General features: G+C 44.3%; 1 protein-coding gene across 9 annotated transcripts in view; it reads left to right on the top strand.

Moving 5' to 3' along the window:
• FRMD4A (FERM domain containing 4A) overlaps positions 1–13,654 on the top strand; it is a 401,265-nt gene that overhangs the window by 356,198 nt on the left and 31,413 nt on the right. For all 9 annotated transcript variants that reach the window (XM_083399421.1, XM_083399422.1, XM_083399426.1 and 6 more), the window contains 2 exons: positions 2,192–2,333; positions 13,293–13,426. In XM_083399421.1, the coding sequence (XP_083255547.1) occupies positions 2,192–2,333; positions 13,293–13,426 (276 nt within the window). The remainder of the gene's footprint in view (positions 1–2,191; positions 2,334–13,292; positions 13,427–13,654) is intronic.

Raw genomic sequence — 13,654 nt, 5'->3', positions numbered from 1 at the left:
GATGCCTTATGAGGAACGGCTAAGGGAGCTGGGCATGTTTAGCCTGGAGAAGAGGAGGTTAAGGGGTGATATGATAGCCATGTTCAAATATATAAAAGGATGTCACATAGAGGAGGGAGAAAGGTTGTTTTCTGCTGCTCCAGAGAAGCGGACACGGAGCAATGGATCCAAACTACAAGAAAGAAGATTCCACCTAAACATTAGGAAGAACTTCCTGACAATAAGAGCTGTTTGACAGTGGAATTTGCTGCCAAGGAGTGTGGTGGAGTCTCCTTCTTTGGAGGTCTTTAAGCAGAGGCTTGACAACCATATGTCAGGAGTGCTCTGCTGGTGTTTCCTGCTTGGCAGGGGGTTGGACTCGATGGCCCTTGTGGTCTCTTCCAACTCTATGATCCTATGATTCTAAATGGGACTTCTTTGTTTAAAAATGACTAGCACAACAGAGAGAAAGCTTTGCAATATTTAGGCAGGCAGCTTCTGCCCTCTTTGATTCCACTGCAGGCACTGGGAGCCCAGGTGACGGAATGCTGAGAATGAAGAGGATTCTCAGGCAGGTGACATGTATCCTGTAAGGAAAGGAAAGTGCAAAAAGAGAAAAGAATCAAAAGCATGGAGGAAAGTATATCCATTCTCCTGCAAGTTAAAGCCATAGGAATGTCAAGAGTGCAGCCAACTCTGTATACTCAGAAGTTTTCTAACATTTCAGGGCTTGATGGTGTTTATGAATGGCTGTGGTACTAAAATGTCTGGCAATAGATTGTTCAAACTTTTTCTTTCTTCACAATTGCTGACTTCTGAAACTAGTTCTAAGGGCTATACAAGATGCTTAGTAAATGTTACAGTTATAGCACAAGGAGGAGGTCTACTTTTTTAAAAAATTGCAGGTTCTTTTGAGGTAGTTTTCGTTGTTGTTACAGATGTGTTTGATTATGAGGAGCAAACGGCAGATGCTATTTTTCTTTATGTCACTTGGGTGGCAGTTTAAGTAAAAGTGAGCATCAGGGAGTTTATTGTACAGATTTAACTGTATTGTTTTGGTGGATAAAAGGAATGTCCAGGAATGGGCTGCATACATATTTGATTATTCTGCTATAGAGGCAAATTTGGTGATTGGACAGATAGAGTTGGCACAGTCCTTGGGTTGCTCCAGACTTTCTTCATCACTGATTCAGATTACAGTGGTACCTCGGTTTAAGAACAGCCCTGTTTGAGAACTATTTGGTTTACGAACTCTGCAAAACTGGAAGTAGTATCCGGTTTGCAAAATTTACCTCAGTCTAAGAACGGAATCTGAACGGTGGAAGGGCACCAGCGGCAGGAGGCCTCACTAGGGAAAGCGCACCTCAGTTTAAGAACGGTTTCGGTTTAAGAACGGTCTTCAGGAATGGATTAAGTTTGTAAACCGAGGTACCACTGTACAAAGATGAACTCAATGTATTGCTACCCTGTGACTAAGTCATAAGTTGTCTTTGAGGAATACCTTGCTCACATTTGTCCATAAATGCAGGGGCTTTGTAGGACCCCATGCATGTGAGAACTCATGATGAATGGAGCCTCACTCTGGAGTCTGCTGCTTAGAAATTGCTTTGCAGTCTGTTGATCTGTGACAAGTACAGTACAACATTATCGTCAAACTGATGCTACTTAGTCCAGGATATAATCTTAAATAGAATATCATTAATACTGAAATCTCTTTAATTTTTAGTCACTTTTTAAAATCTTAAATTTAGTAACTTAACTTTAAATTTTAAAGTAAGCCCATCATATGACATATCATAGTAAAGCTCATGAAGTTCTGAAAAGATCAACATTTTTAGTTTTGAAATATTTCAATTCTGGGCTGAATCTTTAAGGTTTTTGTGTAGTCTGGCAAGGCCAAAATTGTCTTTGTTTTAGAATTCAATCCCTCATAACTTAACAATGGGATGAGATAAAAAAATAAAATAGATTTAAACTTAGTTTTGATCATTCAACAAGTGTACAAAATATTAAGAAAATTGGATGATATGAGCTAAAAAAGATTGGATGACTTGATATGGAATGACTTCTACTTGTGCTCTTGCTTTTTTTGAAAGGTTGTCATAAGTGGGTAGTTCACTTATTGGTGATTCTGGTAACAGGTGGAAATTCTTAAGATGGGGCTTTTGTCTGATGGTTGCTATACCACAGATTTCTGCTTTCTTTCCTCCAGTCCAAAATTCATGCAGCAAGAAGCCTGAGTGAGATTGCCATTGACCTGACTGAAACTGGAACTCTGAAGACCTCCAAACTAGCCAATATGGGAAGCAAAGGAAAGATCATCAGCGGCAGCAGCGGGAGCCTTTTATCATCAGGTATGTCGTCCCTTGGTGCTGCAGAGTTGGTCCCTCAGTTAAAGGGAAGTGCAGATGACAAGTAGTTTCTGGGCATTTGAGTCAAGTGTTTCGGACTGGAGTCATTCTTCATGTAGTGTTAAATGTTGAACTGCTTGCCGCATTTGGGAAGTCTAGATCAGGGATGTCCTCTCCCAAAGAAGCTAAACAACTCTGGGAAATCCACCCACCCCACACATGCTCTTCCTCTCAATGACAATTGGTAGATCACTGCCAGTTTTTTTATACTGGGAGTGGATCACAGTCTCTTGGGAGTTGGACATGCCTGGTATAGATTGTAGTTGTGAGACGGCAACAGGACCAGGAGCAGCTTCCAAGCAGTGTCTGCCTCTCCCAAGAGTGGTGGCCATCTGCCAGAGTTGCCTCATTTTGTAGCGCTTGTTATGGGAGAATGCCTGCCAAAAGTGATGGCTCAGAGATCTTGTTTGCTTTTCAGCTACTGACACCAACCCTCGGTGTATATGACTTCTCAGAGCAACAGAAACCTCTACTCATATGGAACTTCCCCTTTTCTCTGCATGCCTGCTTCTATAAGCCTTGGATTTTCATTGCATATGGAGATATTTCATTTTTTCTTTTTAAAAAATCACACTTACTTTTAAAGAACTGGGGCAAGGCCTGTTGCCCCCCCCAATTCAAGAAAAAGTACATCCCACCAAGAGTAAGAAAAAACATCATGATGGTGAACAGCATAAAGCCAACCATAAAACTAAATTTATAAACAAATCCTAGAACCATTAAAACATCAGTAATAACAACAGAAAAAACATAGTTCACTTTCTTTTTGGACATCCATGCCTCTGATCTGTGCTCAGAGGCAGGCATGTTCTTGCCCAGCTGATGCTTTTAGAAGCACATTTACAGGCACATTGTGGTGCTCACATGTGAACTGACAGGTTTTTTGCAAATGGAATCATGTGCCTCCATTGGAGATGGATCAGGACCATAATTTTCCTTCCTAGTGGTCCTGGGCTTATTAAATGCCTGTCTGAATAGAAAATCTTAGAATATCATTGATGCTGGCTGTAGACTGATCCACACTGGCCTTAAAACGGGCGCTATCAGCCTGGAAGGCAGCATCGCCTCACTCAAGAGCAGAAACACCAAATTGCCAAATACAGGAAGCCCACCTTGATTTCCCTCCATAACATGCCGTAGTGGAAATGCATGTCAATGGGCTCATCACACATTTCTCTTCCTCTGTCCACATAATTGGCTGCTGTGAGAGGTTGTGTGACACGATGTGATAATGTCATGACATGTGTTTCTTACTACAAATTATTGGGGGAGGAAGAAGACTAGGGCTTCCCATTTTTGTGTGAAAATTTGTGGTGTTCTTCACATTCTGTTCATTCCTCAGCCTCTCACAAGTTGCCTTCATGAGCATGTTTCACATCTGGCTGCCAGCCTGGCTCCAAGCACCCTTTTGGCAAATCCAAGGCTTCATACATTGCATTTTAGCCTTGGTTCATGTTATACAGAACTTGCTTTGATAATTTGTTAAAACAAAATTTTGAAAATAAAGTTTTTGGTCAAAATGAAATACGATCTGGAAATGATGATCCTGTGACACACACAGCTTTCCTGTAGGATAGATTCTGCAAACAAATTAGCAATGCCGCAGCCAGACAAATTCTGAGTGATTTTTGTCTGAACATAAGAGTTAAGTGGCAATAGATATCTGTATCCCAGTTTTACTATATTTTGTACAGAAAATTGATACTAGACTCGGTCCACAACCAGCTGTCAGAATGTAAGAGGCTCTAAGTCTCCACTCGCCACTTTTTATCAAGGGAAGCCTTCCTGCTTTATTGAGAAGCCTAATGTGGAAGACATGAGACAAAGGCTGGGCAGCAACCAGAGCCAAGAGTAGAAGGTCTGTTTCTAATTCTGTGTCTGCCTGACTTAGCTTCATATTTTGTCCTGTCCACAAAATGGCAGTGGTTGTATTTCTGAAGGAAATTCCGTAGGGCACAATTCTTTGATATTCTCAAATGATATACGGTTCTGCAAGCGCAAAGTATTAGAATATTACAGGGGGTCTCGTATACGTACCTCCCTACACACACACACAGAGAGAGAGAGAGAGAGAGAGAGAGAGAGAGAGAGAGAGAAGTGTGGAAGATGTTTTACGGTCTTGTGAAAGATCTACAGTAATAGAAATATGCTGCTCACGACTCCTGTTCTGCTTGTGATTATAGAGGGAAATGTGCCCACTGGGAGTACACCAGCTCACCAATGGAATTTGTATTAACCATCAAAGATCAGCAAATCCTTAGAATTTCATCCTTGCATAGTTTCAAAATACACACCGGTCCTACCTTGGAAAAGTTCGGCAAAGAAAGGCTCCCACAAACAACCCTGCATTTTTTAAAGAATCATTTGCTGGAATAGCAGTGGCTGCAGAGCTTCTGATTTAGTCTCGGGGGGGAGGGGGAATTTGTTAAGCTTCCCCTCCCCCACCCTGGACTCTTTAAATTAGATAAGTGAAGCCCAGGAAATACTCAGTGTGTCCATCTGGAATTCCTGTGCTTGTGGGCAGCATTCTTGCATTTATAAAAGTTACATACCAGTTGCAGTGTTCCTTTTTTACGTGACTGCATTAACTTTGTGTCCTTGGGCAGAACTTGGCATGATGGTGGCTGAGTGTCTTCAAACCTGCATTGCTCCCCAACCCCTAATGCAACTGGGTTTAAAATGGTACAGCAGGAAGCTGGCGAGAGACAATGAACCTTTCCTCTTTTTGCTACCTTCTTCCCTGTAACTCCTCTCCTAAAGTCATCATCTCCTAGCAGGGTTTATTTCCAGGTAGGGCAGGAGTAGGAGATCGTGGCACAGTACCAAGTTTGTCCTATGAGATGGCATTCCCCAAACTATGCCCACCTTGCCCACACCTGACGGCATATGTGGGGCAGGTAGAGATGTGGCTGGATCAGCTTCCCAACTGAGTTTTCTGACTGTGCGCCTGATCCCTGCCAAAAGCAGAGCTGAACTCACTGCTCACAAGCTGATGACTGGTGAGTCCAGAAGCCAGCAGGATCCCTGGGGGTACTGCTGGATCAGTGGCATGACTCAGTTTCCCGTGGTGCACTGCGCAAGAGACTTGGGTGGGTGTACGGGACTGACAGGTAGGTTATCCTGCCCACCTGCCAAAATGAGCCCGTGGGGCTGGGGGCAGAATCAGATAATGATCTGGTCAAAAACCTTCCTTATTCCTCAGCTATCTGGGGAGAATGTTTGCAGAGGGGAAAGCAGTGGGTGGTAGAAAGTTCAGCGCTCGCCCACAGACAGCCACTTTTGTGTTTGAAATCACCCAACCCTTTAGGCCACAATTGGTGCATTGAAAATGAAGGCCTGTTGCTATCATGACTCATTCTGCCCTGACATTGGCTAATTTCAGAGCTTAAAGTGCTGACTTTGTCATCTGACCCTGGCTTTCGGTTTGTGGGGTCATGGGTAGACATGCTGGGTATTTTTTGGGCTGTTGTGCTCCCCAGAATTTAATGGCTTGATCAACAGAACGAAGGTTGGTCTGTCTACATTGAGCATGTACACTAGTGAAATGTAAGAGCCAAATTGCCTTCTGAACTTTAGTTCAACGAAGAACCACGTTTAAAGAGAAATGCCTGCAACTCCAACTGCAACTGTATTGTGAAATTCATGGAATGGTTGATTTTGTGATGTGTTGTTCTCCCTCTTATAGGCCACTTTGAGATTAGTTTTTTCCTGTGGAAAGGTGGCATACAAAGAAAGTGAGGGTGGTGATGTACATCTCCAGCTGTGTGTCCCACCATGAAATACAACAGTGGAAATCTGATCCATTTGAATAATGCCACTTTCAAGTTTAAACACAGTAAAATAAACTCATATGCTCCATTCAAAAATTGTGGCACTGTGTTGCGCACTTCCATTTAAACTTAGGCGCTTTTGTGCATGGTTTTAAAGATAATTAATTTCTGAACTGGCTCTAACTGTGGCTGGTTTTGCACATTGCAGCATGCGGGGAAGAAGTGCCAGGTGGCCAGTGCTTCCTCCAAGCACGGTGGTGGAGAGAGGTGGTGGTTCTCTCCTCTGCAAGTGATGGTGGTGCTTCAGATGCAAGCCCCTCCCCTCCCCATGCAGCAGAAGCACAGGGAGAGAAAACTCTGGGAATGTGGAGCCTGTCATTTCTCACCCTGTGATGGTGGGAAGTAGGGAGAGGATTCACTTCATCAGTTTTTGAGCAGTTTACCTGCTTGAACAGAGTAACATCTTCCGCTGCATTTTGTTCAGTTCATCCAGCTGTGTGAGTCTGGCCGGGTAGACACATTCCTTGTATTTGCCAGAATGAGAAGAGTGTTTTATTGGTGAAGCAGGCAGTCCTTCTTACTGACCTAGATTTTACTGATGACAACATCCCAGATCAGCAAAATGCTGGGTAGAACAAAATGCTTAGTAATTAACACTACCGAAGAAAGTTTATTTCCTTTAGTACTTAAGGAACACTAGGAAAAAAATACCCTATGATTTGAAAGCCACTATTGGGGGGAGAGGAAACTCTTACGCTTGAGAAGTGAATTGGGCCAAAATTCTTCACAGGAGCATACCAGCAAAGAGCCCTTTTGTCTGGAAAAAATACATGCGGAGGAAGAGGGGGGCGGGGGAGCGCCCCACCCCCGGCAGCGCAATCCCAGTGGGGTTCCATCGCGGCTCCCCCACACAGGGCGCCCCACCCCCACAGGCGGCACGTCATGCTCCCAGAACGCGCTCCAGCCCCACCCCCGCCTGCTCTCCGCCACTGTGCTGCCTATCTGCCCACTCACCTGGGTGCTGTCCTTACAGAAGCCCCCTTTTGGGGAGGAGGCATAGCTAGCTGTCCTGGTATTATTTGCAACTACAATTGCTACTCACTGGCTATGCTCTTTGGGGTGCCATTTTTCAAAAATCTCCCATAAAGAAAACTATTCTATGCTACGTTCCATAGTGAAGTGCAATAAATATGGAAAGTCTTAAGTATTGCAGTTTTCTTTTTTATTCTTTGTTTTTACTCATGTACACACATGCACAACTCTTTAGAGGTTGAGGGTGTGATCCCTGTGTTAGCATGCATGCCTCCTCCAGGAAGGACCTGATTATCCCCAAGTGCACATGCATGTTCTATAGCAGTTGCTTAAGGTGTGTACATATAATGTTCAGCTTTATGAGGAGAAGACCTGATATAATGCTTTTTATCTCTCGCTGTATCTGACAGTTTGCTCTCATAGTCTACTAGTTCTTTTCTCCATTGGATGGTCTGTGTAGGCAAGGCCGGTGTTATTTGTTTACTTTTTAAATATACAACCCATAGTAACCTTACTCAGGAGAAGGGGGAAGGGCTGGGGTGATAAATGACCAAAATAATAATAAAAGCCTTCATGTCTTCAGGAGGCATAAATGCAAACCTACAAAAAAGGATGAACTTTGAGCTTTGTAAGAGTACAAAAATTGGAATTAAGTAACTTAGCATTTGGGGGGGTGTTGTTGTTGTTCCAAAAGGAGAATAAAGTAAAGCCAAAACATGAAATAGGAAAGTTGGGCTATGAAAGGGACTGTCATAATGTTTTCCCATTCTTTTTCTCTCCAGGTAGGTCACCATTTCTATATTTATATCTTGCAAATTTGCAAGAGCTTCTCAGTCATTGTTCATTCTCTCTAGATACACAGATTGTATCAATTCATGACTACAATAAGACATTGTTACTGAGACAGTATTAATTCTCTCCAAAACAATGCAGGCTCTTGGCAGGGGTATTTCTGTGCTCGTGCTTCCAGTAAGAAATGGAGTGGGAGTCCATGCTCTTCACAGTTCAACTTCTCTTACCTCTCTTAGCTTTGTTGTTGCCATTTTTTTGCATTAAGTTTAGCCTTAAAAGGTAAAGGTACCCCTGACCGTTAGGTCCAGTCGCGGACGACTCTGGGGTTGCGGCGCTCATCTCTCTTTATTGGCCGAGGGAGCCGGCATACAGCTTCCGGGTCGTGTGGCCAGCATGACTAAGCTGCATCTTGCAAAACCAGAGCAGCGCACGGATATGCCATTTACCTTCCCGCCAGAGCGGTACCTATTTATCTCCTTGCACTTTGTGCTTTCGAACTGCTAGGTTGTCAGGAGCAGGGACCGAGCAACAGGAGCTCACTCGGTCATAGAATCATAGAATCATAGAGTTGGAAGAGACCACAAGGGCCATCGAGTCCAACCCCCTGCCAAGCAGGAAACACCATTAGAGCACTCCTGACATATGGTTGTCAAGCCTCTGCTTAAAGACCTCCAAAGAAGGAGACTCCACCACACTCCTTGGCAGCAAATTCCACTGTCGAACAGCTCTTACTGTCATGGGGGTCGTGGGGATTCGAACCACCGACCTTCTGATCGGCAAGCCCAAGAGGCTCAGTGGTTTAGGCCACAGCGCCACCCATGTTTAAGTAAGTTTAGCCTTACTTAAGCATTAATCCATTCTCAGAAGCCAGTCTTTCCAAGCTGAGCACTAAGAGAAGAATCACTGATAATTTCCTGTAACTCTATAATTGAAATCTTGAGTTACTTCTCAGTCATGAACGCCCTGTGGAACGCCCTCCCTTCAGATGTCAAGGAAATAAACGACCACCTGTCTTTTAGAAGACACCTGAAGTTTACAGAGGTTTTAAAGGATTGATGTTTTTATTATGTTTTTATATAATGTTGTAAGCTTCCCAGAGTGTCTGGGTAAACCCAGCCAGATGGGTGCGGTATAAATAATAAAATTATTATTATTATTATTATTATTATTATTATTATTACTCACTCCGTTGCCTTTTTTCAGAGGAACATGCTCCTGGTTTCTTCTTTTGATTTTTGCAGGTCAGCTACAAGATGTCAATTTGCTCCAGCTTCTTAAGCAACAGGGATCTTGGACAATTCCTCCTCAAACTCACCTGCCTTATCTTTACCAAACAATAGCTTATTCCCTTAAATTTCATTCTCTGCATTAGGCTCAAAGAGGGCTGTACCACATGCTAGTTCACCAGCCCCACTGCTCCAGGGGTCCTGCCAGCTCCAGCTGCCAGCAAGGAAGGACTTGGCTCAGGCCCCATCAGCACCAAACATGGAAGGCTTCCCCCACAGACTGCTGGGAAGTGTAGTTTGCTCAGGGTGCTGAGAAGTGTTAAGATACAGAGCTACGATTCCCAGAGATGCTTCCCAGGAAACATTGGGAACAACTCTTTGTAGCTGTTAAAGAGCCTCCTGATGGCAGCAGTGCCTTCTCTGCAGTGTTTCTGTAAGTGTGCCAGCTTCCATTCTGATATGTTTTAAGCCTTCAGATGGGCCTTTCCTCCTCAGCAATAACTAGTGGGCGGTCTTTTCCCGTCACCACATCTTAGACATGCACTTCCTGTTGCTCTCCTCTGGAAGCATTTCAGTTGATGAATAGCAAACTTGTCCCGTCACCAAGGCGGCAGACAAGCAAAAAGAAGCTAATGGAGAACATTCACAGCACAGGATATTTCTATGCGTATCCTGTGCTGAGTAATTCCAGATGGGGGAGAAGCCGTTATCTTGGCTGTTTGCTGTGGAGGATATCCTATTTGTTCCTCACTGCTGAGAGATAGTGGCTGCTTGTGGTCACTTTCTGTTGTTTGCTGACATCCTGAGGCAGTGAATCATGCCTGGCTTCTGGCAGGAGGGGACACACTGTGCACCTTCCCTCCCCATCTGGGCTCCTCAGAGAATGTTCCGGATGGCCAGCTTTTGGCTGAGAGGCTGACCCTGGCAGCCAGGCCGATGAGCGCAGCATGAGTAACAGCTGTATTAGGATATTCATTGTTTATGGCATTAGGCGTGTGGGTTATAAGCAAGAAGAATAACTGCATCAAAGGGATTGCACATCTGGACCCCAGTGATGTCATCTGGCGGCTGCTGCTGCTGGGGGGGGGTTCCCCCTCCTCACTGCCCCCTGCTTGGGCATTCGTTCAGTCTGCTAGTTTCCTCTAACAGTATTCCTCAGAGGAATACTTGTTTCACCTGCTGACTCAGCCTGTTCTCCTCCTTCCTCCATGCGTTTCCTTCCTCTCAGGATTGCTTCACGCAGACTTGTATTGGAAAAGAACTGCAGGCATCCCAATGTGCTAATAGCAGTATGGCTCTTATTCTGGCAAGCTTCTTTCTTTTATGTAGCTCTCTTTTCCTGGCTTCTGTCCTGTCTCTCATCCATATAAGATAAGATTATTTTCTTTGCACAGCACTGGAATGGTTTATTCCGCTATATTGTTATAGATCAGTGGTTCCCAATTAGTTAATTACTGAGGACCCCCTATTTTTCAAAAGCCAAGCCATTAACCCCCTACTTTTGAAAATTGTGATAGCTGTATGATAGCTGTATGGTAGTATGGTGCAAAGCAATTTTTTGAACAAAATGTGGGGTAGCCCCTAATAAGCAAAAGATTTTAGGTATACTAAAAAAGCAGACTAGGGCCGAGTGATATCTGGTTTTGAACATCACGATATATCAGCAGCTAAACATTGTGATATTCCGATATATCACGATGTTTGAAATTGGAGATCAGGAGTGGGGATGAGGGCAGTGTTAGAAACTGAGATATGAAAGCTAAATGGCACCTTAAGCCTGGGTTATGGATGCCACAATGGAGTGTCTAGGCGTGCTTTCTATAACAAGAATACAAAACTGAAAATGAATGACTGCTGCTAAAATCTTATGTGCATTTTTCACCTGGTCTAGTCTTCATCTGAAGACTGCAAAAAACAAAGCCATACTTCCCCTGCCCACCCCCCTAATAATCTTAAGAGGGCCTCGTTTCCAGTCTTCAGAGAGTGGCTGGAAGTGGGGAAGCAGAAAAACGTCCTCCTTTCCTTCCACTCTGCAGTTTTAATCTGAAATCTTAGGCACAGTACTGCGCCCAGAGCTCAGAAACCACTCTCTTTAATGAAATTCCCTGTCACAAAATGTGCCTAGAATAATGGGAGTTTCAAATTCTGGATGAGGGAAGGAGCAGTCACAAAGATTGGGGGGGGGGGAGGAGAGGAAGCAGAGTCACCTTCACCCCATGGATTGAGTGGGAGGGGATGAAAACAGGGGGGGGGGGTGTTGCATCAAACTGTTGTCAGGGGGGCAGCCAGCAAAGATGTACGTCAGGGTACCTTGAAGTAAGGGCGATCAGCTGGCCTGTTCTCCCACAGCGTGAGGGAAGGCAGCTCAGATCAACAGCGTTATCAGCTGAGATCATTGTGCAATGTCAGCAGTGCCTTGAAATCAGCTGCCCTGCTCTCCCTTGCGCAAGGAGCAATATATTGCTGCGTGTTGCCAGGTCAAAATCATTCTCATGGTGTGATTTCAAAACCAATTTTGGCCAATATATTGAAGAATTGCACAGCGCTAAAACAGACAATAAAACTTGTGATATTACCATGAAAAAAGGACAAAAAAAATAGAGGAGGCAAGGAATGGGGCTACGGACCCCCTGGGTGCGTTCTGTGGACCTCTAATTGGGAACCACTGATCTAGATAGTGATGGAAGTGGTTGTTGTTTTGGTGCCATTTGATATGATCAGCAGCATCAGGCAGTAAAACATTTCTTGGATTTTATCCTTCAGATTTCACATTTAACTATTCTAATTTAAAAACGGCAGACTGGCATAAGCGAGAGGAGTTACAGGATGGAATGCTTTCATACAAATATACTCCCAGGGGCCAGAAAACAGGTGTATCAAGAAGCAAGGTTCAACCTGACATTGCTCTGCGGTGCTAGTTTTCTATATGCGAGGAGTATGGTTTTTAAATAAGGGGATAAGCAAACATGCAATCTCTCACCTGCAACCTGAAGTGTAAAACTTTGCTCTGTACTTCAGTATCCAGCTGGAACATACTTTTGGACTGGAGATTTGATGCGATAGTGGTATTCGCGTACTCATGCAAAAAGTTCCACTAACCAGGTTAGAGATTTTGGTTGATGTCAAATGGGAATTCCCACAAGGAAGCTCTAAAAGGAAGTTCCTCTAAAAATTTAGTCATAATGAGGAAACAAGCAACTTTTGGATGTGGAAGATGAAGGACACAGAGGTTACACAAATTGTAATAGCAGAACCACAAGAGGGTGGCACTTCTGGCTCGGTAGCTGACACAGGAAAACCCGGACAACTTGGAGGTGGAGGTCTCAACAGGGAGGCAGCCTCATGCAAATGGCTTTTTCTTGCTGCAAGCTGGCCGATTGTTGCAAGCAGAACCTTGCTGTCAGAAGGCTTGATGAGAGTGGAATCATAGACCCCTGGAACTATAGAGGTGGAAGGGTCATCTAGTCCAGTCCCCCTGCAATGCAAGAATCTCACCTAAAGCCTCCATGACAGAGGGCCATCCAACAGTTTAGTTGCCTGCACAGTAATTTCTCGTTTCATGGCAAATGGATGCCACGTAATCAGCAGAGTTACTGGAGCCCGCATGCATTTCCGAGCGGCAGACGCAATGGCTGCCACGACTATGAATGACCCAGACCATGTCTGTGGATGAAGGTATCTGTGAGCAGCCAGATGGTGAGGTGATTATGGGAGACACCATAGGAGAGCATGGATAATGCAAAGCTGACTGAAGGGGCACCGAGTCAGCAGCAAAACAGAGCCAGGAAATGTGCTAGTGATCTGTTGAGAGATGCTCATGCCTGGGATTGTCTCTCTGCTTCAGAAACGTCTACTGTAGATGGGAATGTTAAGAATGACATGATCTTAACAACTCATGTTTGTTGGAATGTATTTAAATATCATTTGTGGTTCAGATGTATAGCCTCCTCCTGTTAGTATAAGCTTAAGAATGTGTTGTGAAAGTCCTTTTTGAAAAAGTCCACAGGCACCAGCTTCATTGCTGCCGATGATGTGCGCTCTACCATGTCAGCTGCCCTCATGCTATCATTGTTTATTGACAGGTTCCCAAGAGTCAGATAGCTCTCAGTCTGCCAAGAAAGACATGCTGGCTGCCTTGAAGTCCAGGCAAGAAGCTCTGGAGGAGACCCTTCGCCAGCGCCTGGAAGAGCTAAAGAAGCTCTGTCTCCGAGAAGCGGTAGGCCCTGTAGATTTCTATAATCCTTGGAAACCCCTTTGTTGCTTCTGATGTGCAGCAAAGCATAGAGTGTGTGGAAGGGGTGGCATCTTACAAAGTCTCTGCTTTGCAAAGTGGAAGGCATTGCAATCCCTTAAACACCCACAGTTCTCACGGAAGTTGGTAAAAGATCCAAATGTTTAGCAGAAATTCAGATACACCTGCCTTCGACATTTCAATTTTTACAAA

This window comes from Podarcis tiliguerta (genome assembly GCF_965153285.1).
Source record: "Podarcis tiliguerta genome assembly, chromosome: 10".
NCBI classification, from domain to species: domain Eukaryota; kingdom Metazoa; phylum Chordata; class Lepidosauria; order Squamata; family Lacertidae; genus Podarcis; species Podarcis tiliguerta.
Note: the sequence above shows the minus strand (reverse complement) of the source record. Positions and strands in the feature narration are given on the sequence as shown.